This window comes from Chiloscyllium plagiosum, unplaced genomic scaffold (genome assembly GCF_037043375.1).
Source record: "Chiloscyllium plagiosum isolate Xiang-an unplaced genomic scaffold, Cpla_swu_hap1 HiC_scaffold_28, whole genome shotgun sequence".
In the NCBI taxonomy this organism is placed as follows: domain Eukaryota; kingdom Metazoa; phylum Chordata; class Chondrichthyes; order Orectolobiformes; family Hemiscylliidae; genus Chiloscyllium; species Chiloscyllium plagiosum.
In genome coordinates this window covers 6,230,961-6,257,572 of record NW_028270166.1, presented here as the reverse complement: position 1 = coordinate 6,257,572, position 26,612 = coordinate 6,230,961, and the positions used below count along the sequence as shown (strand labels likewise).

The window sequence follows — 26,612 nt, the reverse complement described above, 5'->3', positions numbered from 1 at the left end:
TCCTTATTGATCTCTTTAGCCCCAAGAACTACATCCAACTCCTTCTTGAAACCATTCCAATGTTTTGGCCTAAACCATTTTCCAGGGTAGAAAATTCCACAGGCTGCTCACTCTCTGGGTGAAGACATTGTTGCTTGTCTCAGTCCTAACTGACCTACATTGTATGTTCAAGTCACATGGTTAGAACATCACTTGTCAAAGCGCCGATCGAAGCTGGCAATCGTATTATAGAAAAGGCACTCGGAATTTTTAAATCAAAGGATTAACAAGGAGCTTTAATAATTAACTATCTATTATGGAGGCAAGGGCCAAAACCAATAGATAACAATGCCTAATTAATTTATGAAAATGCTAATAAAGATTCAAAAGATTTAAAGATTCTCTGGAGAGAATATATAGGGCACAATTCTAAAGGGATTCAGGAACAGGGTGAGCTGGGTGTGTATATTAATAAGTCATTGAAGTGACAGCACAGGATGAGAAACCATTTAATATTCAAGATGAAATCCTGAACTTTATTAATAGGGACATAAAGAACAACAACAAAGAGATATGAGACACTATTCCAGCTGCTGACTCCAGGCTGGGCACTGCACTTTTGGAAGGATGTGAAAGCATTGGAGAGCGCACACTGGACAGAGAATGCAGTGGAGAGAGTGCTTTTTATATATGATTCCAGGGCTGAGAAGAATCTAAAATAAAAACAAATCGAAGAAGTTAGGACTGTTTCTCTTGGAGAAGAGAAAGGAGAGAGGAGATCTGATGCAAGTGTTCAGAAGCATGAGGGGCCAGGACACAGTAGATAGGGTGAAACTACTTTCACCCATGAAAGGCTAGGAAACAGGAGGGCACAGATTTAAAATAATTGGCAAAAGCAGCAGAAATGAGAATTTGTTTTTCATACGGTGGTTAAATTATGGAACGGATTGCCTGAGTGTACAACAACGGCAGGTTCATTTGAAGCATTCAAAAGGGAATTAATCTTATTTCAAAAGGCAGGATGTGCAGGATTATGGGTAGAAGTTGGCACTGAATGAGTTGCCTATTCTGAGAGCTAGTGCAGCTGCAAAAGGCTGAATGGCCTCCTTCTGAGCTGTATTGCTTCAGTAAGAAAGGATTAATGTCGGTGAGCCAGAGGGGGCCTGTTCAGCAAAAGCACAAGAGACACAGAGCACATGAACTTCTGTCTGGGCACCAGAATATTTCAGAACAAGGACCAAAAAAACTTTCTCACAGGGCACAAGAAAAAAATACTCTGAATTCTCTGGACATGTCCATTTGTAGGAAGGGATGGTAACTAGTAGACTTGAGCGCCAAGCAGCACTTGTACTTGGGCATTTGTTAAAATAAGATAAAATAAAAACTCTCCCCACATCCCCCCCCAACCACAGTCAACACAAATGTACATTGTAAATACAGCCTGTAACTGGAAAAGTTGAGACACACCTCTTATTCTCTATATCTCTTGCAGCTTACATAGCAGTTTAAGTTTGACATTTCAATGTAATTTTCATGTATATGTATATTTCATTAAATTTGTAAAGGCAGATAATTTTCCCACTGTCTGACAGAGGCTGGGTGAAGACGTTAATAAACTCAAGTGTGCAAACTCTGATTGGCCTGATTTTTAGGTTAGCATTACCCCAAAGACCTGTCAACCATAAAATGACACACAATGGTCACCTGATCATAAGTGACCAATAAACTGCTTCGAAAGTAACAAATTTGTCATCTTTGGCATCAAAGTGAAAAGCTCCTGCCCAACCCCGGAATGGACCCAAAAAGTAACAGATCCCTTAGATTCAGGACTGAGGGCATGCAGAGTGTCAGACTGAGGTGTCAACTTTTAGACTGAGCTGTCATCCACCTTCTCAAGCAGGCGTAAACCCATCACTTATCCATGTGCTCACTGTTCTGAAAGCATGGACCAGAGGTGTGGCAAATGGAGAAGAAACACAAGGCAGGCACAAACTGGCAAAGGGAAATCTTAGAATAGTTTCTGTGGTGATTGCAACAATGTCAGCCAGGTGGAGCTCAGAATGAGCTCCCTGATTGGGGACCAGATTAACAGCCCCAATCAGGGAGCACTGGCTGACAGATAGAAACAGGAGTGTCGACATCCCGTTCATTCTGAGAGCTGGCTCTGAGGGAGCTGGAGCAGTGTCAAGGACTTGAAACAAAAAGGAAATAGGAGTGTCATCTTTGGCCACTTGGGTGTTTCTTTTCTTCCTGGTGGTGGAAATTGAATAAAGATTTGTACACAAAAAAAAAGAAACAAGAGTGTCAGAATCTGAAGTTTGTCCTCATCTTCCTGAAAGCTGGTTGAATGGTGGGTTTGGGACCTGGCTTCGCTGCTCCTCTCCCTTGAAATTTGCTGTTTCTTGTATATGGCTGTTAATGTCAATTGTTTTGTAAACTGTATTGTTTAATAAAATAAAAAACCAGGAGTGTCAGAGGTTCTGTTCACTCAGAACTGGCTTTGTACTAGTTGGGTCAGTGTCATGTAACGTGTAAGTGTAAATAAAAGCTGATTTGGTGATAGGTCCACGAAGGTCAGTATCCTATTTCAGATACCAAACATTTTACTTCATGCACACAACCAGGTACTGTGTAGCGAACAGGAACAAATAGAAGTAACTAGTCTCGAGCTTATTCTGCTATTTAATTTGATCACGGATGATCTTATCTTGCCTTCAACTATACCCTTTGGTACTGAATTCCTTAATATTGTCATCTAACATAAATTGATTTTGTGACATTATCCTTCCTGACATCACACTTAAATGTCACAGACGGCGTGACATCGAACAATTCTTCCGCCGTCTTCGCCTCCGCGCCTACTTCTGCAACCAAGACTGTCGCCCACCCTCTGACAACCCCTTCTCCCGTCTCCAACACACCCCATCCACCTGGACCCCCAGTGCTGGCCTCTTACCCACCCTCGATCTCTTCATAGCCAACTGCCGCTGCGACATTAACCGCCACCTGAACTCCCCCACCCCTCTCACCCACTCCAACCCCTCACCCTCGGAACGCGCAGCCCTCCACTCCCTCTGTTCCAACCCCTACCTCACTATCAAACCGGCAGTCAAGGGAGGCGCGGTAGTAGTTTGGCGCACCGACCTTTACACCGCTGAGGCTAAACGCCAGCTCGCGGACACCTCCTCCTAATGCATCCTTGACCATGACCCCACCTCCCACCACCAAACCATCATCTCCCTGACCATCCAGAACCTCATCACTTCAGGGGATCTCCCATCCACCGCCTCCAACCTCATAGTCCCACAACCCCACACCGCCCGTTTCTACCTCCTGCCCAAAATCCACAAACCTGACTGCCCTGGCCGACCCATTGTCTCCGCCTGCTCCTGCCCCACCGAACCCATCTCTGCGTACCTCGACACGGTGCTGTCCCCCTTAGTCCAAGAACTCCCCACCTATGTTCGGGACACCACCCACGCCCTCCACCTCCTCCATGATTTTAGCCTCCCCGGTCCCCGCCTTATCTTCACCATGGACATCCACTCCCTGTACACCTCCATCCCCCATCACGAAGGACTCAAAGCCCTCCGCTTCTTCCTTTCCTGCCGTAGTACCCTTCCACTGACACCCTCCTTCGACTGACTGAACTGGTCCTCACCCTGAACAACTTCTCTTTCCAATCCTCCCACTTCCTCCAAACGAAAGGAGTAGCCATGGGCACCCACATGGGCCCCAGCTATGCCTGCCTCTTCGTAGGATATGTGGAACAGTCCATCTTCCGCAGCTACACTGGCACAACCCCCCACCTTTTCCTCCGCTACATCGATGACTGTATCGGCGCTGCCTCGTGCTCCCATGAGGAGGTTGAACAGTTCATCCACTTTACCAACACCTTCCACCCCGACCTCAAATTCACCTGGACCGTCTCAGACTCCTCCCTCCCATTCCTCGACCTTTCCATTTCTATCTCGGACGACCGAATCAACATGACCAACTCCCACAGCTACCTAGACTACACCTCCTCCCACCCTGCCCCCTGTTAAAACGCCATCCCATATTCCCAATTCCTTCGTCTCCGCCGCATCTGCTCCCAGGAGGACCAGTTCCAAATCCGTACAACCCAGATGGCCTCCTTCTTCAAGGACCGCAATTTCCCCCCAGACGTGGTCGCCGATGCCCTCCACCGCATCTCTTCCACTTACCGCTCTTCTGCCCTTGAGCCCCGCCCCTACAACCGCCACCAGGACAGAACCCCACTGGTCCTCACCTACCACCCCACCAACCTCCATGTACAGCGTATCATCCGCCGTCATTTCCGCCACCTCCATACAGACCCCACCACCAGGGATATATTTCCCTCCCCTCCCCTATCAGCGTTCCGAAAAGACCACTCCCTCCGTGACTCCCTCGTCAGGTCCACACCCCCCACCAACCGAACCTCCACTCCTGGCATCTTCCCCTGCAACTGCAAGAAATACAAAACTTGCACCCACACCTCCCCCCTTACTTCCCTCCAAGGCCCCAAGGGATACTTCCATATCCGCCACAAATTCACCTGCACCTCCACACACATCATCTATTGCATCCGCTGCACCCGATGTGGCCTCCTCTATATTGAGGAGACAGGCCGCCTACTTGCGGAACGTTTCAGAGAACACCTCTGGGACACCCGGACCGACCAACCAACCCAACTACCCCGTGGCTCAACACTTCAATTTCCCCTCCCACTCCACCAAGGACATGCAGGTCCTTGGACTCCATCGCCAGATCATAGCAACACGACGGTTGGACGAAGAGCACCTCATCTTCCACCTAGGAACTGTCCAACTACACGGGATGAACTCCGATTTCTCCAGTTTCCTCATTTCCCCTCCCCCCACCTTGTCTCAGTCAAATCCCTCGAACTCAGCACCGCCTTCCTAACCTGCAATCTTCTTCCTGACCTCTCCGCCCCCACCCCACTCTGGCCTATCACCCTCACCTTGACCTCCTTCCACTTATCGCATTTCCAACGCCCCTCCCCCAAGTCCCTCCTCCCTACTTTTTATCTTAGCCTGCTGGACACACTTTCCTCATTCCTGAAGGAGGGCTTATGCCCGAAACGTCGATTCTCCTGTTCCCTGGATGCTGCCTGACCAGCTGTGCTTTTCCAGCAACACATTTTCAGATCACACTTAAATAACCTAGCTTTAAGTTTGCGCTCATCAACTCCTCTGACTGCCGGCTGTGGGTTTTCCTGCACTGACTGCAGCAGTTCAAGAAGATGCCTCACCACCAGCTTCTCGAGGGCAATTCAGGACAACAAACAAATGTTAGTCCTGCCATCAATGCCTTTGTTTCAGGAACAATTTTTAAAAACTCAATCTTGTACTCAAATTCTAATCTCTGCAGCCTAACTTCTTAACTTCATCTTTTAGTCCCAGTTCTTGATTGATGAGCAGAGGGGCAAATTAATTTGCTTATCCACGTACATGAAAAGGTTCAATGGTGTAGCCACATTAAGGACTTTTGGATCTAGCCTAATCTGATAGAATGCACATAGCCCTGTGTTTATTGGCAAACAATGAAGACTGAGCTTTAGTCTGGACCTAACCCTGTGCTGTACCAATCCTGGAAGTATTTGATAGAGTGTGTCATGGGAACTTGCAGTTTAATAAGAGTTGAGATAGCTTTACTCTGCATCTAACCCCACGCTGTCCCTGTTACAGAAGTGTTTGAGGTGGACCATGTAGTGGAAGCCTTACTACTCTCTTTTAGAACTTGATTGCTGTTAATACTGGGTATGCAAAATTAAAATGCCCATCCCTCACCCTGTTGAGGTCAAAAATCACAATAAAAACAAAATTGCATCAATGACAATTTTTGGTGTTACTCATATATTAAAAACACTGCCAGCCTTTCAAGCCACAACTGTACAATGCTGCTGCTGCCAACATTTACCTGCCATTCACACTCAACCCATCATTGCATCTTCACTGTTGCTGACATACCTTTCAGGATCCAGTTTGCAGAGTGCCTTACTGACTTCCAGCTGTGATCAGTGCAAAGTCTTTCTGCCAGCTACCCTGGTAAACCCCTGGCTGCACCTCAAACTCAAAGGTTCAAGGTTGCACACAACTGATGTGCAGCTTCTAGCTAAACTGGAAGCTCAGCCATTGAGGGGACATTCAGTGGGTGGGAGAACATCTCGGAAAAAGTGCTTATTCGGGGTGAGAAAAGAAAGAAATTCAGCATAATTGTAAGTGACAAGGCAGAGATGGTACATACACACAGCCACACTCAAAGGCTACACCTCAGGACATGAATGGACTTGTTGCTGTGTGGGTGAGGTCAGAATGAAAATTTCAGTGTCAGTCAGCTCGTGATGTCACAGAGAGTGCCTTTTTCTGGGCCTCTGTTTTGTGTGTCACTACCTTTCCAAAACAAAGGTGTGACAATAAATTCTCATTTTCCAACCAGCGAGCCAGCCAATGGTGAAGGGTGTGGTTTATCTTTTCGAAAAAGAGAGATCAGTGTTGGTTAACCCAAGCTAAAGGAGGTTGATCCATTTTCTGCACAGAGGTTTTCTGATGTGTTGTAGATGAGGCTGGATCAGTTTAGTACCCATCAATTTGAGACAAATTAAGAGTCTTTATGCTTTGAAGGTAAAAAAAAAGTTTTGTTTCAAAGTGAACTTGCGTTTCGTTGGTCACCTTCTCATTGTCTTGATTCATACCAACTCACCAGGTCCCTTAAAATCAACTTCTCACTTCATCCTTAGATTCTATCCATCTACAAGGCCTCTCAATCTCATCTCTTCAAATAACTAGGAGGCCATTCAGCACAAGACTGCCATAGACCTCAACTCCTCTTCCATTACAGTTCATTCATCATCCTCAACCTCTGGATATCTCAAAGTTTTATCTACCACTTTAAACACTTTCAGTGATTGCCCCACAGAACTCTCTGGAATCGAAAATACAAACATTCATTACCATGTGGCAGAAGGAATTCCTTTACAGCTTGGTTTTAAATGAGGGTCTCTTTGTTCTGCAATCATGTCCCCCAGTTCGAGACTCCCCCAATAGTGAAAACATCTTCTCACCATCGATCTGACGAAGCCCCCTCAGAATTTTTTGTTTCAATAAAATCACCCCTCATTCTTCCAAATTCTAATGAACAACGGTCTAACCTGTTTAGCTTCTCTTAATAAGTCAAACACTTCACCCCAGGAATCAGTCTAAGTGAATCTCGTTTGAACTGCCTCCAATGCCAGAACATCTTTTCTTAAGTATAGGGACCAAAATAGTCCAAGTGTGGCTTCACAATATTCTGTAGTTAGAACAAGACTTCCCTATTTTAAACTTCACCCACCTTGCAAGTTAAAATTCTATTTGCCTGCTTAATTACTTGCTGCATCTGCACACTGTGTGTCTCATGCACAGGAACACTCAAATTGCTTTGCACTGCACTTTTTTTGGAGTCGCCCTCCATTTAAATAATAGTCTGCCTTTTGATTCCATTAAACTCCATTTGCCAAGTTTTTAACCATTCATTCAACCTGTCCATATCCCTTTGCAGTCTTGGTGTTGTCACTACATGTCCTTCTACCTATTTTTGTATGGTCATCAAACTTGGGACACATTTCTCCCTACAGCCTGTCGTAGATTCCTAAACTGCATCTTCTAAGGGTCCCAAACTTACTTTAGCTACTCTTTTTATTTACCGGTGGAAGGTTTATAAAAAATATTTATTGACAATTTACTTTTATAGTCAATACGGAGCTACTTTAGCCTTTGAGTCATTTGTTGCTGGTTTCTAAAAAAAAAGCCCAATTCTCTGCTCTACCACTGGCTTTCACCACTTTGCATGCCATAGTTTCTGACTGACTACTCTGTCTGCCTTTGTTAACCACTGGTGGTTTATTCTTCTCATTGACTCCTCTTTATTCTGAATGTTATGAAATATCTGCCACTGGTCATACATTATTTTGCCCTTGTTCTATTTCCCCAGGCCACTTTAAACAGCTCTTTCTTTATACCTTTTTAAAAAATTCACTCATAGAATGTAAATGTTGGCCAGACAATATTATTCCCCATCCCTAATTGTCCAGAGGACAGTTAACAAGTTAACCAGAGTGTTGTGGGTCTGCATTCACATGTAGACCAGACAGGCAGTTTCCTTCTCAAAAGGACATTAATGAACATGATGGGTTTTTCTGACAATTGGTAATGGATTCACAGTCATCATTGGATTAATTTCAGATTTTTAAAGATTGAATTCAAATTCCACCCTCTGTCACAGTGGGATTCAAACCTGGGTCCCTGGATTGATAACCCAGTGATAATATCACTACATCATTGCCTCCCCTAAAAGTGCTTTACTTAAGTTGAAGATATTGGCTCAAGACCAGAGTTGCTCTCTTTCACACTGAATTTTAAAGTCTATCACATTGATTGCTACCCCTTAAAGGCTCCATATCACACCCACTGCCCCAAACACATCAACAGCCAAAATCTACAATTAGATCAGTCTAGCTGTCAGCAGAGGAAATATAACAGTTGTAGGTTTACTTCCAGATTATGCCCTCAGATCCATTCCTCACAAAGCTCCCTGAAGCTTTGCAAATCAAAGAACAAAAACAAAATTATACTGTGTCTGTCAGATTACCTCCAAAATGCTTCACAACCAAATAATTACCTTTCGGAGAGTCATTGTTGTGTCGGAAGCAACTATTGCAAGATCCTGGAAATTGTAAATACATTAATTGATCAATTAACTTGTTATTAGGATGTTAGGTCAATACGTAAGAACAGTTGCTGCCTATCGGTCTTGTTTGTATTTTGCACACTGATGTGACCCACATAGGGACTTAGGATAAAGGAGCCGAGGTAGGAGTTAGGGTTATGCTGGACCCTTTGAGCCTGCTCCACTATTTGGTCTGGTTCAGGTCTCAACTGCATTTCCCTGTCTGCACTCCCAACTGCTGCCCCCCCCCACCAATAATCTTTGGCTCCTTGACTTCATAGTACAATGCACAGAAAAGTTACACTTTTTCTTATTTCTACATTCTTTTGTCTTTGTATTGTGTTTTGGTTTATTTTCTTGTGTTTTGAGACAAGGCTGGAGAGTGATGACATTGTACAAAACTTTTCATTATATTTTATAACAAAGCAAAACAAATCAAAAATCACATGCCAAGGCAAATGTGTGGAGGAACAGTCAGACAGGCAAAACATTCACCGCCACATAAAAACAAACTGTTGAAACACCTAGCAGGGTCCGCAGCATCTGAGGAGAGAAAACAGAATTAAAGTTTTGGGTCCAGTGACTCTTCTTCAGGAGCACGTCTTTAATGTTGATATGCAGCACCCACCTCACTGTGCTTTCCATAAAGTCAATAGCTTTGAGGTCCCTGGTGTATTCTGCAGGGAGACAGCAGCCACTGCCCTCCCTGCATGTGCAGTCTTCATGTGTCTTTCACTATCCCTTAGTCCCTGTCACTGTAAAACACTAGGATACAGCACTGTATAATACTGGGCTACAGTACTGGTGGGGACAGGTCTGCCACTGTATAACACTGGGGTACGATACTGGTGGGGACGAATTAGTCGCTAACTCTGGGAAGGAGTACTGGTAGTTAAAGATCTTCCAATATATAACTTTGGGGCCACTAACAAGCATGTTCTGAAATGCTAACTAGTTAGCAGCAGCCACGCAGACAAATTTACTGTTACCAGTTTAGTCATTGCTTGGAATAGTTTACAACTGAGACTTGCGAAAGCAGATTTGTTGCAACTTCAACAAAAGCCAACTAAAGCCAATTAATCATGCACCAATTCCATCCTTACTTATCAGCAGAGACTGAGGCCAAAGCCCTGGCAAGATGGGGTCAAACCCCATTGTGTCTGGTGGAATTCAGTTGATGGATAAAATAAATCTGGATGTGAGAAGTTGTTTCAGCAATGGCTCCAGGAAATTACCATTGACTGTCAGAAAAACCTGTTTGGTTCATTAATGCCTCTTTAGGGAAGGACATCTGCCATCCTTCCTTAGTTCGGCCTGTAGGTAACACCAGACTCTGAGCCCCTTACCCTGGACCACAACCAGAAATCTCACACCCTGGTGTTGCTCTTGGCCAGGATCCCTGCCCCATGCTTGACCTGGGCAGATAGCCCCCTAAAGGCATTAGCCCTGATTACTGAGTCCAAACAAACTCCCACTTCAGGTCATGTGCTCAAGTGTCATATAAATGGCCTCGCCAGGCATTTAGCTGTTCCAAAACATTACAGAGGTGCCAGAAAGGGACAAAACTGGACAGATTGTGGATATAACTGTGCCAGGAGGACTGAAATGAGGCAGGCGGTGGCTCATTGCTACCTACTCAAGGTGGACAGGCGCCGCCATTTCATGAAAGAATACAAACAAAATCTGGTAACTCATCTGCAAGTAATAAATCGGCAGTAACCAGAAATTGTAAACATGGCTCCCAAGCTGGTACATACACAGCTACTCAACGTCAGCCTTCCTCCCCCTTAGTGAACAGGTGTGAATATTGACAGGCTGACTGGGTGTAGACAAGACTGGAGTGGAGGTTTATGAAAAGCATGAGGGGTATAGATAAGGTAAATATTTGCAGGTGTTTTTTCCCTAGGGTGAGGGATTTCAAGACTCGGGGCAACTTTTTGAACAGAGAATGTTTGTGTGTGAAATGAACTTTTGTGAGGAAGTGGTAGAGGCAGGTACAGTTACAACACACAAAAGACATTTGGATAAGTACATGAATAGGAAAGGTTTGGAGGGATATAGACCGAGAGTAGGCAGGTGGGACTAGTTTACCTTGGGAACATGGTTGGTGCAGACTGGTTGGACTGAAGGGCCTGTTTCAGTGCTGTATGACTCAATGACTATTTAATGGCCCTGTTACAGATTACACACCATTGCAAACAATTTTTACATGGAAGATTTAAGCAGCATTCTTTAGTGCTCCACAATGACCAAAATGACAGGTGCCCGCATGAGATTGCAAAGGCCTAACTGCTCAGCACCAAGAGGTGGACACGATAGAAGGGTAAAATCTTCAAAAAGTTCAGAACCAAACAGCTTCTGTCTATGCTGATTGTTAGCTAGTTCTCCCTCAAGGCTTCATACTTTAATGTCTTAATTTTTCTTTAATGGCTTCCTTTTTCAGAAACCTCATTCCACATAATTCTCACCCCCATCATTGTCTCCGGCATCCAGCAAACCCCTGCATAGCCCTCCACCTTTTAATAACCTCAATGAAACCTGTTGGATACCAGAGCCAGCCTCATCAGGGTTGAACAAGTTTCACCCTGCTTCAACCCTGGAATCATTTTATGGGACCAGTGCAAAGTGAGTTTTATTCTGCATTTAGCTTTATAAGGAGATTCTGATCAGACACTTCAAGTGAATTTTACTTTATGCACCTAAAGTGCAGCTTACCTGAGTGTACTTGATGCCAAGTGTTGAAAATGGGAGCATCTTCATTCATCGCTGATATCCTCATATTGTGTACAAAAAGAATAAAACAAACACCATGACGGAACAGACAGTGGTGCCACAATGTTGTTTGTCCTGTTTATTTGTCATTCAAATGCTAAAAATCCCTCACATTACAATATACAATATCCATTTCAAGCATGGATTTAAATTTCCCAGCAGAGCTTCAGTGGGAACGGGCATCTCGAGCAATATCTTTGAAATTTTTCTAGTAAAGGCTATAGTCACAGTAAATGGAAGGTCCAGAAGGTAACCAATAGGTCTGCATCAACTCTTGTGACTTCAGTCAGCTGGAATATAATTTGCTGACAATACAAAGTGGAGATAAAAGTCCTTTTGCATGGCGCAGGTTTTCTGTGAAATCTGCAGTAATTTCCATGTATACAGTTGCTCCCACGTGAAAACTGTTTCTCTTTCAGACAATATGTGCTTGAGGTTTCTGGGATGTTTGCATTCATTCTATAAACTGTCAGTTGCTCTGCTCCTGCTCCCCCTCCCCTTTGCTTCAACAACTAATTTTGCGGAAGGAAAGGGAGGAGAGAGTTGGAATGGGCATGAGGAGGAAGATGGATGTTATAGGTTTCTGATCAGCCTGCAACCCAAACGCTTGCTGTTGCAGTGAAGCTGGGCACTTTATTTGGTATCAATTTGTTACTGATCGTTCAAAAGAGGCACAACGATCTACATTTCTTTCAAAATATAAAAGTATTGTCAAACATGGTTACCTGTCCCTCTCCCTATAAAACCAAAAACAAAAGACAATGACCTTACCTGACCAGATGGCCCAAACATGTGTGAGGAGGCCTATTCCCACAGGGAACTACATGGATTGAGCATGCCCCCAAATTAACACGAGTTGCTGGACAAGAGACAACTTCCATCCCAAGTGGGGTTCAATCTGAACCCAGGTTCCAGAGATCACAGCCTTGCACCTGCATCTCCCTCCCTTTCTGTCCCAGACAGGGGAAAAGGGGAGCAGGAAGAGGGGGGTCCCAATATGGGATGGTGGACAAGTTGAAGTTATCAACCCACTCCATCGTGAAGCACATTTTTGCCTTCTATTCTCGAGTTCTCAATCCTAGACTTAAGGGATTACCCATGAAAGAGAAAGAGCAAAAGGTACAGGGCACACAGTTTGCCATTTATAAAGCATTACATAAACTTAATATATTGGGCTTGGTTCTTCAAAACAAGTAGGATGCAACCAATTTCAGAATGTAAACAGCTAGAGGAGGAAGTGGAGCGAGGACAATGGAACCAACTCAAGGACAGAAGTGCCTCTTCTATTGTTTAATGGGCCATGAGCAGAGTCAGCAGAGCTCAACTCTACCTAGAAAGCAGGCTGGGCAGTGAGGACAGAAAAGGGAGAGAGAATTGGGGACAATTTTTTTAAAAAGCCGTCACACAGTCTAACCCAACCTCCAGGTGGATTCGAGTCGGGGCCATTTTCTGCTCCGACTCCAAGTCTACAATCCACCCTGAATAGTGAACGTCAACCTGCGGAAAGATCCAATAAAGATCGCAACAAACTCAAACTTCTACAACAAAAAAATAACTTCAGTTATGTACATTGCAACAGAGAACCTGAGTCTCCGAGATAACTTTCAATTACCCAGCTCCACCCAATATGTTACAAAACCGATTAATTTGCCAGCAATCCACCCATCCTTCCAGCAGCCCCCACGTCATTCCAAACGAAAAAAAACACATACTGAAAGACACTTGTCAATATATCCAGGCAACTGCTTCTTTTAAAAAGAGGGGGATTAATTCTTTTGGTAGTAACACAGAAACAGTATACAGGAGACAATCTGGAGCAGTGACCAGTGTGAAAGCCTCCTCATTGCCCCCTTTCACTGGGACTTGGATCCATACAAATCCCACTACCCTCTTCCATACATGTAAATGGACTTCCAAATTGGAGTCACTTGATGACCAGCAGCAGCATGAACTTTGGTAAACTTTTTTCCAAACTTAAGGGACAGAAAGGCAGAGGGAAGCACTTCCACACACTTCTTAGTGCCCTCATCTGATGAGATCAACAAAGACTGAACTGGTAAATACTGTTCTATGGCATACTGGTACACTCACTAAGTCTCTGTTGTCCCTTATAGTGCATAAGCTCTTACCTTTATGCACATTATTAAATTGGAAACATTCTCTTTTGACCCATTTCCACGATGGGGATCTGATCAGACGTAAATATCGGGATCTCTGAAAATTACAACGTCACACTTTGCAATGATCCAACTCCACTCAACAATATTACTCTGGTGATATTAAATTTCTTGCTCAAGAGAGCCCTTAAGATTTACAGGAGAAAAACAGAGATAACTGGCAAAATCTTTTTAATGGCTTCCAAATGGCTAATTAAATAACAAAAAAGGAGGGGAAATAAAAATCTCCCTAAATGGAGGAAATTATTCGCACTGGAAGGTGAAGCAAATGAGTTAAAAATAACAGTGCCAATTCCAGTTTCTCGGAGTTCAAAACAGAACATGTACTTGCTTGGGCACAGTTTAACACTGTGGATGTTTGTGCTTTTTTTATCACGTCTATCTCTTCCCAGCTCTAGCTTCAAGCAGCAACGTGCCCATGATCAAATCGCTTCAACCCACTTCTGTCTGCCTGCCTGCCCCTTTCCAAACATAAATGCATGGCTTATCTTCGACTACAGCACTGCAGCATTCAGGTAAGGACACCTCTCTCAAATAGACTGGGAGTAAAATGCAAGAGCACCATCCTGTAGTGAGGTTCAATGTATGCATATAATAAGAGAAAAATCTATCCCTGACCCTCTAATAATTATGGAACAGAGATCCAGGCACATAAAAAAAATCCAGCATCAGGAGCATGGGAGCTAGATCTGCCATAAGATTGATACTAATGGGGTAATTAATCAAGTACTCCAATGTGGAGGTTTCCAAACAGCAGTAGACCCACAACAAAGGTGGTGGGGGAGAAAGAGAGCAGAAAAAAAAACCCTCCCTTCCTGAAGTCTCTTCAGCAAAGTGAAGGAATGTCAGTGCTGAGGTCATATCCCTGACTTGAATGGAAATGGCATTCAAGGGTAGCTTGCTCACCAGTGAGTAACTTCATGTTGAACTTGCAAATAAAAACACACAAAACCCTTGTTGAAATAAGTTCTCCACTCAAAGCAATAGAAAATGACCCGTGTCTTAGGTTACCCGTCTATTCCCAGTGTTAAATATGCTGCTTGCAAATTGACTTACGTTCAATGTGCATTTGTTGGGGTTTGTGAAAGGGCAGGAGGAATTACTTGATTACTATTACTGATGGAAAGTGAGTTATGGGACAGCCAGGAAACACACACTGGAAATCATCAGCATCATTGCACATCCTCTAACAACGTTGTGCATAGCCACTTACTTTTTTCAGCCAAACTTTAATTTTTGCTGTAAAAGGAAACCCCCATTTAAAGCTTGGGTTGCAAGTGGGCAAGGCGAAGAGGGGCGTTGGAATCTGCAGAGAAATCACTGTTTGCTTCAAAGCAATTAAACAAAAACACTTTAGGAATGGAAGAGTAGAAGCTACAAACATATATCATCGTAGGTAGAGTCCTCATGCTTTGGACAACACTAGTTTGTGATCCTTCAACATTGCCCAGTCTGCATCTCAAATCTGTTCTTAAAAATGCAACGCTCCAAATTGTCACAACTGTAACTGACTCAAAAGTCCTCTTCTCAACTTCAACCCTCAGAATGATTGACACTGTTAGTATGTTTGCGGACATGATAAAGAAAGAGAAAACCCCTAAACAAAACTATACAGCTAATGTAGAACTTGAGAACTCTGGTGCAGTCCTTTATACTATGAAGGCGAGAAACAATGGCACACGCTCACACAGGCTCACACTCATTTACACATACAGGCACGCACTCTCATACACACGCACGCACACACTGAGAAAGAGCAAGTAAAAAAAATTCTCATTTCCCCATACAATTTTCATTATAATCCAACAAAATGAATACTCATTCCTAATAGTCACATGTTGTAATTTTCCTTATACATTGTGTAAGAAGTGTCCAAAAGGCAAAGAAATCCAGATTTCATCTGAACAGAGCTATGGGAAAATGGCTGGGTTGCTGGGTTGACGCGGGCCCCACACCTCTCTGACTGTTGGACTGCATGTTAGCAGTAAAGAGGGGTGCAAGGTTTTGGCGGTTGTCTCTCGGAGCTATTTCCCTCCCTCCCTCTCCCTCCCCCCAACCCCCATCCCAATTTATTTCCATGTGGTGGCCGACTGGCTGATAGATCGTGAAGGGATCATGTCCAGCAGGTACTCGCGCTGACGTTCCACGGCTGAAGTTGTCTTGTGCATCGAAAGATTCGGGCTAACGTATGCCATTGTAACCCCTAAAATTGAAAGTAGCAAAACTTACTCACTGCACCAAAACAAACAATATTCTCAGAATTATTGACAGAATCTGATGAGCTGATCCCAAATTGTGCGCGTCTGACTGGAAGCTAGCATACTGGAGTTACCAATCCCCACTCCACCATTACCTTGTTTCCCATCAACTATCAATCTTGACCATAACAAATGCTTTCACCTTTTCAGGTCTCAAAGTCAAATTCAACTCTAGCTTGTGCTCAATGCACATTTTCTGAAGCACTCTAGATTAGATTATGAAGCAGTTGCCTGCACCAAATTAAATAATTTAAAATGCATGACAGCTACGATATAATGATACTTGCTGTATCATTTCTCAGACCTGAGAGAGGGAATACTCACGGAAATAAATGCTGGGAGTTGTATTGCAACGGATTGGAGGATCTGTAAAGCAACTTTCTGGGAATCTTGTTAAATTTAATTTTAATCCAAATTGGGCAATGCATGATTGTTTTGAAAGAAAGTAAGTATTTAGTTATGTTTGACAACCTCTCCAGCAATGTTCCATACAGGCCTTTATGAAGTATAGCACACAGCATGCTACTCTTCACCACACTCATTTCCCTCAGATAACTCATACTACAAACTTGAGTAAACAGCATCCAGAAATGGGGCAGCATAGTGGTTCGGTGCTTACTGCTGCTGCCTTAACAGTGCCTGGGACCTGGGTTCAATTCCAACTTTGGGTAATGGTCAGTGTGGAGTTTGCACATTATCCCTGTGTCTACATGGGTTTCCTCACACAGGCTAGGTGGATTGTCCATGTTAGTGCCTAGAGATGTGTAGGCTAGGTGGGTTAGCCATGGGGAATGCAGGGATAGGGTAGTGGGGTGAGATGGTGTTTGGAGGGTCAGTGTGGACTTGTTGGATTGAATGGTCTGTTTCCATACTGTAGGAATTTGATGAAATACAAGGCTTATGGTTACATTAAGATCAACCTGGGGAAATGCAAAGAAAACCTGTCCCACAGAACACAACACAGCTTGGACATGTATCCTTAATACATTAAAAACAGACAGCAGTGAAATTATCATTAAAAACATGCAAAATCACAAGAAAAATAAATTACTCCAGGAAAGGAACAAAATATACTGAGACTTGATCAGACAAAAAGATTAGGAAACAGCAGCAGCAGGGAGCAGTGGATACAAGGAGGGAGAAGCAAGAGACAGCAAATTATAGGGACACTGACAAAGAATACACATGCTGATGCAGCACGGAATTCAACACCAGCCAAGTCGCTACAATTAGCTTAAACAGAGCTGATGATTCTGTCTCCTCAGTATTGGGAGTCAGTCTGGATGATTAATTAATTAATACTTCACTGTGCATTGCCAGACTAGGACTTCACTGATTTCCAGCATTCTCAGCGTTTCCCTCCATGTCAATATTAGCCCCATTTAATTTTGTGTTCCCCTCACTAACTGTAACTTCCTCCACTTGAAGAACTTTGGGTATTGCTCCAATTTTTGGCCTGGTCAATCCCCCACTTTCTTTGCTCTCACCAACTGGAAACTGCAGTTTCATTCCTTTACATCTCTGTCACACTCCGCCCTTTTTATGGCGTTTTTCTTTCCTTGAGCTGTTGGTGGTTCAGTTTCAAACTCTGGCTAATAATGCTCCTGGGAAGCTCCTTTAGGATGTTTTACTATGTTGAAGATCCTCTGCAAATGCAAACAATTGTTGCATTCCACCCCACAGAGGTCATGCTGGACATCAGGGTAGGTTCAAGCAACCTGCTGTCTACTCAGTTTGAAGCAAAGCCTAAAGCTGTCATATTGTTTTACACAGTAAATGTGCAGACTGAGAATGTCTGCTAGCAAGAGACAGAGACACAATAAATGGAATATCTTGCTGTTCTACCTGTGTTGCTAATCTGCTTCCTCCAGGTGGTGGTGTTGCCTTTGCTCCCAGCTCGCTCGGTGTGCTTATTTTGCCTGCTGACAAGAGCAGCATTTTGCAGTTGAGACGATTGGCTAAACGTGTGCAGCACTCCTCGGGGGTTGGTTGTAATTGACTGTGGCCCTCGAGACAGCTGCCCAGAGCTCTGGATAAATTAAATTCACCACACGTTATTACACATCTAAAAGAAACATTAAAATTCAATCATGATCCACTTTCTTGACACGGATTCTGTACTCAAAAGATAACGAACTTTGGAACTGAAGAGTTCTCACATTTGAGCACACTGGTTCAGCCTGTAGAAAACCTCTCGGGTCAAGTACAAGGTGGGCTGGATGCAAAGTTAAGCTCCCCTTGCTCTGCATCAGCCCTAACCATCAAAGATAATACTTAGTTTGCTGCACAAAAATTGCAATTACTCACCTCCAACTATAGCTCATCCTCGTGAAATTACAATTCTTGTCTGTCTTTTAGAGTGTTCAGCTGCATTGCTTCTTTCGACAAAGATAAGACCTAATTATTCTGAATGAACTCTGATCCTTGGATGGGAAGAAATCTCAGTAATTTTTAAAAGTTCACTCACAGGATGTGGACATCACTGGCTAGGCCAGCATTTATTGCCCATCCCCAATTGCCATTAAGAGTTAACCACATTGCTGTGGGTCTGGCGTCACACACAGGCCAGACCAAAGAAGGACAGCAGTTTCCTTCCCTCAAGGGCGTTAGTGATCCAGGATGGGTTCTTCTGATAATCAGCAATGGATTCATGGCCATCATTCGAGACTTGAAAAATCAGTTTTAAAGATTCAAAGCTTGCTTTTAAGTTCAGCCATAATTGCTTAAACCCCTTCTGAAGCTTTCATGTTTCATCAATTTCCTTCTCAATAAGTTTTACTCTCCCCTGGCTTTGCTCATTAGGCACGCAGCAGAGATAGTCGCAGGTCTGAGCACAAACAGGGCAAGACAGTCAACACTGGAGTCTTCAGACAGCACGCAAGGCATAGAAACATAGAAAATGGACAACACTTACTTGCCCCATCTATGCTGGCCAAAACAGCTATCCACCTTAATTCCACTTTCCAGCTCTCAGTCCATCGACTTTATGATTCAGCACTTGGAGTGAATGTGCACATACTTTGTAAATGTGATGAGCATTTCTGCCTCTCCCACACTTTCAGTGAGTGAGTTCTAAACTTCCATCACCCCAATCTAATCTTTCTGCCTGTTAATGAGTCAGTGAAGTTTAATTCCTCTCTGGCTGGGGTCAGGTGCCAGCAGATTGGAGGACATGTAATGTGGTTCCACTTTTTAAGCAGGGTGATAGAGGTGAACCAGGAAATTCTGGTTTCACATCAGTTGTAGGGAAACTATTGGAGAGAATTCTGAAGGAACAAATTAATACTCAGTTGGAAAGGCATGGGTTCAGCATGGCTTTGTCAGAGGGAGGTCATGCCAGACAAATTTGTTATAATGTTTTCAAAATGTGACCAATTGTGTGAATGAGGGAAGTTCAATTGATGTCATTTATATGGAATTTAGCAAAACTTTTGACAAGATCCCACATGGGAGACTGATTGAAAAGGTTAAAGCACTTGGAATTGAGGGAAACTTGGCGAGATGAATCAGAAACTGGCTTAATGTTAGGACATAAAGAACAGAAGGGTGTTTGAGTGACTGAAGGCCAGTGTCCCATAGTGTGCCACGAGGGTCGGTACTGGGACCTTTAACGTTTTGTTATATAAAAATGATATGGATTAAAATGGGAGGTGAATGCCTCTAACAAGCATATTAGCTCACAATATCTTCAGGGCGTTTATTTCAACCACTTAGCTCTATATCAAAACTGGAGATTTGAAACAGTCCTGTTACCCATATCTCAATTCAGGAACTGAGTTGTTAACTGTATCAATTGAGGTCAAATATATACAGGAGAAGAGCACTGGGCGGTCACTTGAACACATTAAGAAAAGCCATTCAGCTCAAGTCTGCCCACTACTGTACAAGAACATGGCTGATCCACCCTAGTCCTCAACTACTCGTTTGTGCTAATGCCTTGGTTCCCTGATGTTTCAACAATTTAACCACCACCTCTTTAAATACCTTCAGTGATCCAGCCTCCACAAATCTCTGGGCTGGAGACTTCCAGAAATTTACTAGCCTCCAGAAGTAGTTCCTTTACAAGGAGAAGAATGTCCTCATAGTCTGTACCTAAGTTCCCCAAATCAAGACTTCCCCACTCGTCAAACTATCTTCTCAACTGCACTGTCGAGCCCCCTCAGAATTCCTAATGCTGCAGCAAGATGACTCCACATTTTTCTAAATTCCAATGAATAAAGGTCTAACTTGTGTTCATAAAGAGACCTCTTGCCAACCAGCAATGAATTAATTTAGTTGTTTTGATTCTTTAAGCACACAAAAAGACACTCACAGGACCTGGATTCTTTGATGAAGAACACACCCGTAACATTTCACTCTGAACAAATTGATTCCAAATAAAGGCTGGTTCTAGCTCCTTCCAGTCTCCATTTGGCAATCAGGGTTATAGTTGAAGGAACTTCACAATTATTAAAAACTTCAGTTACTCTGAACTCAGGAATCTATTCAACAAATTGGTCAAAGTCAAGCAATATACCACCCAAATGAATTTTACGTTTGTATGAATTATATCCTGCAAAACATTTATATTTCTGCTGCAACCTTTCATAGGTGGCCTGTCTGCAAGGCATTTTTCTACCTTGCAGAGCATTCAGAGGAGTTAATGTGGAATGCAGAAGAGAAAGGGGCACTTGTTAATCCTGCAACATGCTAACACGTTCACTGCATCCATGCTATGTTCAAGTTTGCCCACACAGCGTGGACACCGCCATGGAAAAAATGCCTCATTTGCTGTGAGCACAAGCAATTGCTGCAAGAAGCCAGAATTGGGACAGCCAAACTAATCCAGGAGACAGGTTCGCAATTCAGTGCTTGCTGATTTAAGAAGTTAATTTTGTGATACTCTTGTCCACTATAATCAAAATAAAATCAGGAAAAACTCAGGTCTTGCGGTACCAATGTAGAAAGAAAAAGATGAAATTTTGAATCCAATATGACTTCCACAGTTAACTCTGCTTCTCTCTCCAAGAATAGACAGGTAGGAGACTGGAAGAACACAGCAAGCCAGGCAGCGTCAGGAAATGGAGAAGTCGACATTTTGGGTGTAACCCTTCTTCAGGACTGGGGGTGGGTGTGGGGGGACCTGCAGATAAAGAGGGTGGCGGGGGCAGAGTGGTGAAGTGGGGATAGGTGAGGACATGTACAGGGTATGACCTAGTTGGCCAGTGGGAGGAATGAATCCAGTTGGTGTCAGGGAGCAGTGGAAGGGAGGGGGAGGGGCTGGGAAGGGAGGTTATTTGAAAGCGGAGAACTCAGTGTTGAGTACTCTGGGCTGTAGGGTGTCCAGGTGGAAGGTAAGGCATTGTTCCTCCAATAGGAGCTGTGGTTTGTTTTGGCAACGGAGGCGGCCAAGGATGGTCATCTCAGAAAGTGAGTAGTTGGGGGAATTGAAACGAGGGGTGACTGGGATGTCCGGTCGCCCTAATGGACCCAGCTGCGATGCTCGTTGAGTTCCCCAAGTTTCTGTTTGGTCTCCCTGATGTCGAGAAGGCCACATCAGCAGCACCTGATGCAGTAAACTAGGTTGGAAGGGAGACAAATGAACCTTTGTTGCACCTGGAAAGACTGTTTGGGGCCCTGGATGGACAGTCCTTGGATGAACCCAGGTCCTTGGAGAAATATCACCTTACCTTCTGCCTGGGCAGCCTACAGCCTGGAGGACTCAACACTGAAATCTCCAATTTCAAATGACCTCCCTTCCCATCCCCCTACTCCCTTCTACCAATTGGATTCATTCCTCCCACTGACCAATCAGGTTGTACCCTTCACCTATCCCCCACCTCCCCTTTTATCTGCAGCTCACCCCACACCCACCCCAGTCCCAAAGAAGGGTTACACCCAAAACATCAACTTCTGCACCATCTGATGCTGCCTGGTTTGCTGTGCTCTTCCAGTTTCCTCCCTGTCTACTTTGGATTCCTGCATCTGCAGTTTTTTGTGTCTCTTTCCTAGAGTACACTCAGACCTGCCAAGCTTCTCCAGCACTTTGCATTTATTTGAGATCTCCAACACTCTCAGTACTCTGCTTTTACTTGTCTTCAATACCTGTTTCAACGTGTGGTGCTGTACTGCAGAGTCCTGCTTGCTCTGTACAGTTGATGATGTCTGTTGCAGTATCCGCTGCTCAATCTCCTGTAAAATAGAGGAATGTTTTTATTTCTCCACCAGTATCTCCTTCATACCTATGCAGCATGGAGACAGCTATCTGCATGTAGTACAGGCTCTGGCCCAGAGACCTCTATCATCCTCCAAAGTCACTTGGGTTGTTGTTGGAGTAGATATTTCATATTCCAGCCCCAGAGAGACAATTATCCTGGAAACTGAGCTAGTCACTGGTCGGTTTGAATTCTCTCCTCTCACAAATTAAACAAACTTTATCCTCCAAAGCAACAGAGTATCAATCCCTCAATACAGAGGGCACATGACAACATTAAATAAAAAAATTAACAAGTATTATTTAAATACACATTGGTACAGTACTACAGAGTGGCACAAGTATGTCACTGTAGAACATGGGTTTGCAGTATGGGTCACTGGGGTACGTACTGGTGGGAACAGGTCTGTCACTGTATAACACTGGGATACAGTACTGGTGGGGACAGGTCTGTCACTGTATAACACTGGGATACAGTACTGCTGGGGACAGGTCTGTCACTGTATAACAATGGGTTACGGTACTGGTGGGGACAGGTCTGTCACTGTATAACACTGGGGTACAGTACTGCTGGGGACAGGTCTGTCGCTGTATAACACTGGGGTAGGGTACTGGTGGGGACAGGTCTGTCACTGAATGATACTGGGGTATAGTTATGGTGAGGACAGATCTATCACTATAACACTGGGTTACACTACTGGTGGGGACAGGTCTGTCACTGTATAACACTGGGGGACAGTACAGGCGGGGACAGGTCTGTCACTGTATAACACGGGGGGACAGTACTGGCGGGGACAGGTCTGTCACTGTATAACACGGGGGAACAGTACTGGTGGGGACAGGTCTGTCACTGTATAACACTGGGGTACAGTACTGGTGGGGCAGGTCTGTCTTGAACTAAGGTATAGTTCTGGTGGGGACAGGTCGATCACTGTATAACATGGGCTTACTAATGGATAGGTTTTTAAATTGCTCACCTGCTCTTGCTGAAGGGCCTTCACAAATGCTGCTTTCAGACGATTGGTATGCTCAGCTTTCAATGCCTTCTTTTGGTTGGACGTCACGCACTGCTCACACATGATAGTGCCAGTTTTCCCTTGCCTCCAGCGACAGGTGAAATCAGTTTTACATTGAGAACAGGCATATGGCTCTTGGGTCAGTCCCTGTACTGAACTTTTACCTATGAATATAAAGAAACACATCGCGGCCAAATAAACAGATTTCTTCCTTACACCCAATCCACTGTCTTGAGAACATTTTCACCCATTTTATTGAATATCAGGAAAAGTCTCCTCTAAAAAGTTATGGAACACTGTAGGAGCATGGTCCAGTGAGGGTCGCCAAGGAGATGGTAGCCTAGTCATTAGACACTGGGCATGTAATCTAGAACCACTGGCTAATGTTTTGGGGACATGGGTTGATATAAACAATTTGGATGAGAATTTCAGAGGCATGGTGAGTAATTTTGCAGGTGATACCAAAATTGGTGGTAATAGTGGATAGTGAAGAAGGTTTTCTAAGATTACAAAGGGATTTTGATCAATTGGGCCAATTGGCTGAAGAGTAGATGTAGTTTAATTTGGATAAATGCAAGGTAATGCATTTTGGTAAAATAAACAAGGGCAGGACTTATACAGTTAATGGCAGGGCTTGGGACAGTGTTGTTGACCAGAGTGATTCAGATACATAGTCCTTTGAAAGTTGCATTACCGGTAGACAGGGTGATTAAGAAGGCGTTTAGCACACTTGCCTTCATTATTCATACCATTGAGTTCATGCCATAGGAGTTGGGACTTCAAGTTGCAGTTGTACAGAATGTTGGTGAGGTCACTTTTGAATTACTTTGTACAGTTCTGGTCACCCTGCAGTAGGAAGTAAAGAATCAAACTGGAGCAGGTTCAGAAAAAGATTTACAAGGATGGTGCCAGGACTAGAGGGTTTGAGTTATAAAGAAAGGCTGAAAAAGCTGGGTCTTCTTTCACTGGAGTGGAGGAGATTGAGGGGTGACCTTATAAAGGTTTTTAAAATCATTAGGGGGATAGATAAGGCGAATGACAAAGGTCTTTCCTCTAAGGTATGAAGTTTCTAAACTAGAGGGCATATTTTTAAGATGAGAGGAAAAAGATTTAAAAGGGACTTGAGGGGCAACTTGTTCAGCGATAGTGGCTAGGTACATAAATCAGAAAAACTTAGAGAGAAATGGGCCAAACACAGGCAAGTGGGACCAGTTTAATTTAAAAAAACTCAATCGGCATGGATGAGTTGGATCAAAGGGTCTGTTTCTATGCTGTGTGACTCCATGGGTTCAAATCTGAATTCATTTCAACAAAATCTGGAATTAAAATGCAGGTTTAATAGCAACCATGTCAATCGTCACCCATCCACAAACTCATCTTGTTCACTAATGTCCTTTCAAGAAGGAAATCTGCTCTTCACCCATTCTGGCTTACTCCACAGCCACAGCAATAGGGTTCAGTCTGGGTAATTAGAGATGGTCAAAACAAAATGTACAAGCCAGTGACATCTATATCCCATGAACAAAAAATAAATGTTCCCATCGCCTATTCACACCCATGGCTGGACAGTCAAAGCTGGGGAGTGGGGAGATTTAGCTTAACTCCCATCAAATACTGGACATTCATTACTGAAGCACCTTGGGATGTTTTACTGTGTTAAAAGTGCTATATAAATGTAATGTGTTGTTGTTGGTTAACTTGGGAAATAAATTACCCACTTTGCAACTGAACTGCTCAGACTTGGAAAAAAACATGTTTCTGTTGAACTTTAAACTGCTAATGAAGTACTTTCGCTTTGAAGTACAGTTACTGTACTAGGAAAGGCCAGGCAGGCTAGACCTGTATCCGCTCAAGTTTTGAAGAGCCATTGGTAACTTAATTGAAACATACAAGACCGTGAGGGCACTTGACTGGTTGCTTGTGGAAAGGACATTTCCCCTTGTGAGGGAATCTAGAACTAGGGGTCACAGTTTAAAAATAAGGGGTGCCCATTTAAAACAGTGATGAGGAAATATTTTTTTCCCTAAGGGTTGAGTGTTTTTAGAATTTCCTTTCTCGAAATGAACTGCTTGCAGAATCTTTAAGAACTTTTAAGGCAGGGGTACACAGATGTAAAGGTAAGGAAGGTAAAGCCACCATAGTTCTACTAGACCATATGGCTGCTTTCCTATTAAGAGAAAGTGACTGCTGGTGGCTTAGCCGGAGGGTCATAACATCTCAGGCGAAGGGAGAGGTTGAGAAGGTGAGCCCTTCATGTTAACCTCAGCCAGCACCAGAATTGAACTCATGCTATTATTTCACTCTGCATCATAAACCAGATGTCCAGCAAACTGAGCTAACCGATCCCTGAATGTAGAATTGTGGTTAAAATCAGATCAACTATAATACTGAATGACGGAAGAGATCTGAAGGGCCAAATGGCCTCCTCTTGTTCCTTGTTCATTTGTTGTCATGCAGCAAGATGTGGGAGCTAATTTTCACACGGCAAGCCCCCAAAACATTGTGATAATGAGCAGATACTCTGTTATGAGGTGTTAACTTGGAGATAAATATTCCAGAGATGTCAAATCTTTACATTATATACAAACTCAGCTGAGTAGGCCATGTTGCATCAGTAAAACCTTTGTTATATATGGAATCATCTGATTGTAGTTGGGCTGATCATGTAGATGGAGTCAATATTAGAGTGGTGCTGGAAAAGCACAGCAGGTCAGGCAGCATCTGAGGAGCAGGAAAATCAACATTTCGGGCAAAAGGCCTTCATCAGGAATCATGTAGATGGAGTGTTAATCTGAAATACTTGCACCTTGTACCAAAATTTTTTTTAAAATCAAAAGCAACCCTTTCAGGTTTACACTGCAGTCTTCAAATTCATAGCTGACTTCATCCATAAACACAACTTGCAAAAAACTCACAAAACATAATCAGCAATTGAAACCAAAAGAACTGTGGATGCTGTAAATCAGAGATAAAAATAGAAATGGCTGACATAGCCCAGCAGGTCTGGCAGCATCTGTTGGAGAGAAATCAGAGTTAGCATTTTGGGACAGGTTTCTATAATCACTGATTAAAATTGTGGGCTGATCAACTGTCTTCTTGTCTGAAAGCTAAGATTGAGAGAAGCGGATTTCATCCAGGCTGGTGTAATAATGGAGAACGTTGATTTAATAGCTGACAAAAAAAAATTGGGATAATTTGGAATACAATGCCTGAAGAGTCAGTGGGGGTGAGGAAGCTAATTCAATAGTAACTTTCAAAAGGAAATTGGAAAAACACTTAAAAAGGGGAAAAGCATGTGTATGAGCAAAGAGAAAAGCAGCAGCACCAGCTGGACAGGCCTTTTAAAGAGCTAATACAGGTAAGTTGGGTGATTTTGCTACATTATTCTATGAATATTTTATAAATATTCATTCATAGGGTGTGGGCACTGCTGGCTAAGCGAGCAATTATTTCTGGTCTCTAACTACTCAGAAAATAGTTTAAGAGT

The 26,612-nt window shown here is 43.5% G+C and overlaps 1 protein-coding gene across 12 annotated transcripts in view; it reads right to left on the bottom strand.

The window, feature by feature from the left end:
• Window positions 1-11,537: 11,537 nt before the first annotated feature.
• gatad2ab (GATA zinc finger domain containing 2Ab) overlaps window positions 11,538-26,612 on the bottom strand; it is a 146,196-nt gene continuing 131,121 nt past the window's right edge. For all 12 annotated transcript variants that reach the window (XM_087975934.1, XM_087975933.1, XM_087975929.1 and 9 more), the window contains 4 exons: window positions 23,087-23,289; window positions 22,001-22,087; window positions 17,762-17,945; window positions 11,538-15,861 (listed from right to left, as the gene is read on the bottom strand). In XM_087975934.1, coding sequence (XP_087832060.1) covers window positions 15,728-15,861; window positions 17,762-17,945; window positions 22,001-22,087; window positions 23,087-23,289 — 608 coding nt within the window. In that variant the 3' untranslated portion in view covers window positions 11,538-15,727. The remainder of the gene's footprint in view (window positions 15,862-17,761; window positions 17,946-22,000; window positions 22,088-23,086; window positions 23,290-26,612) is intronic.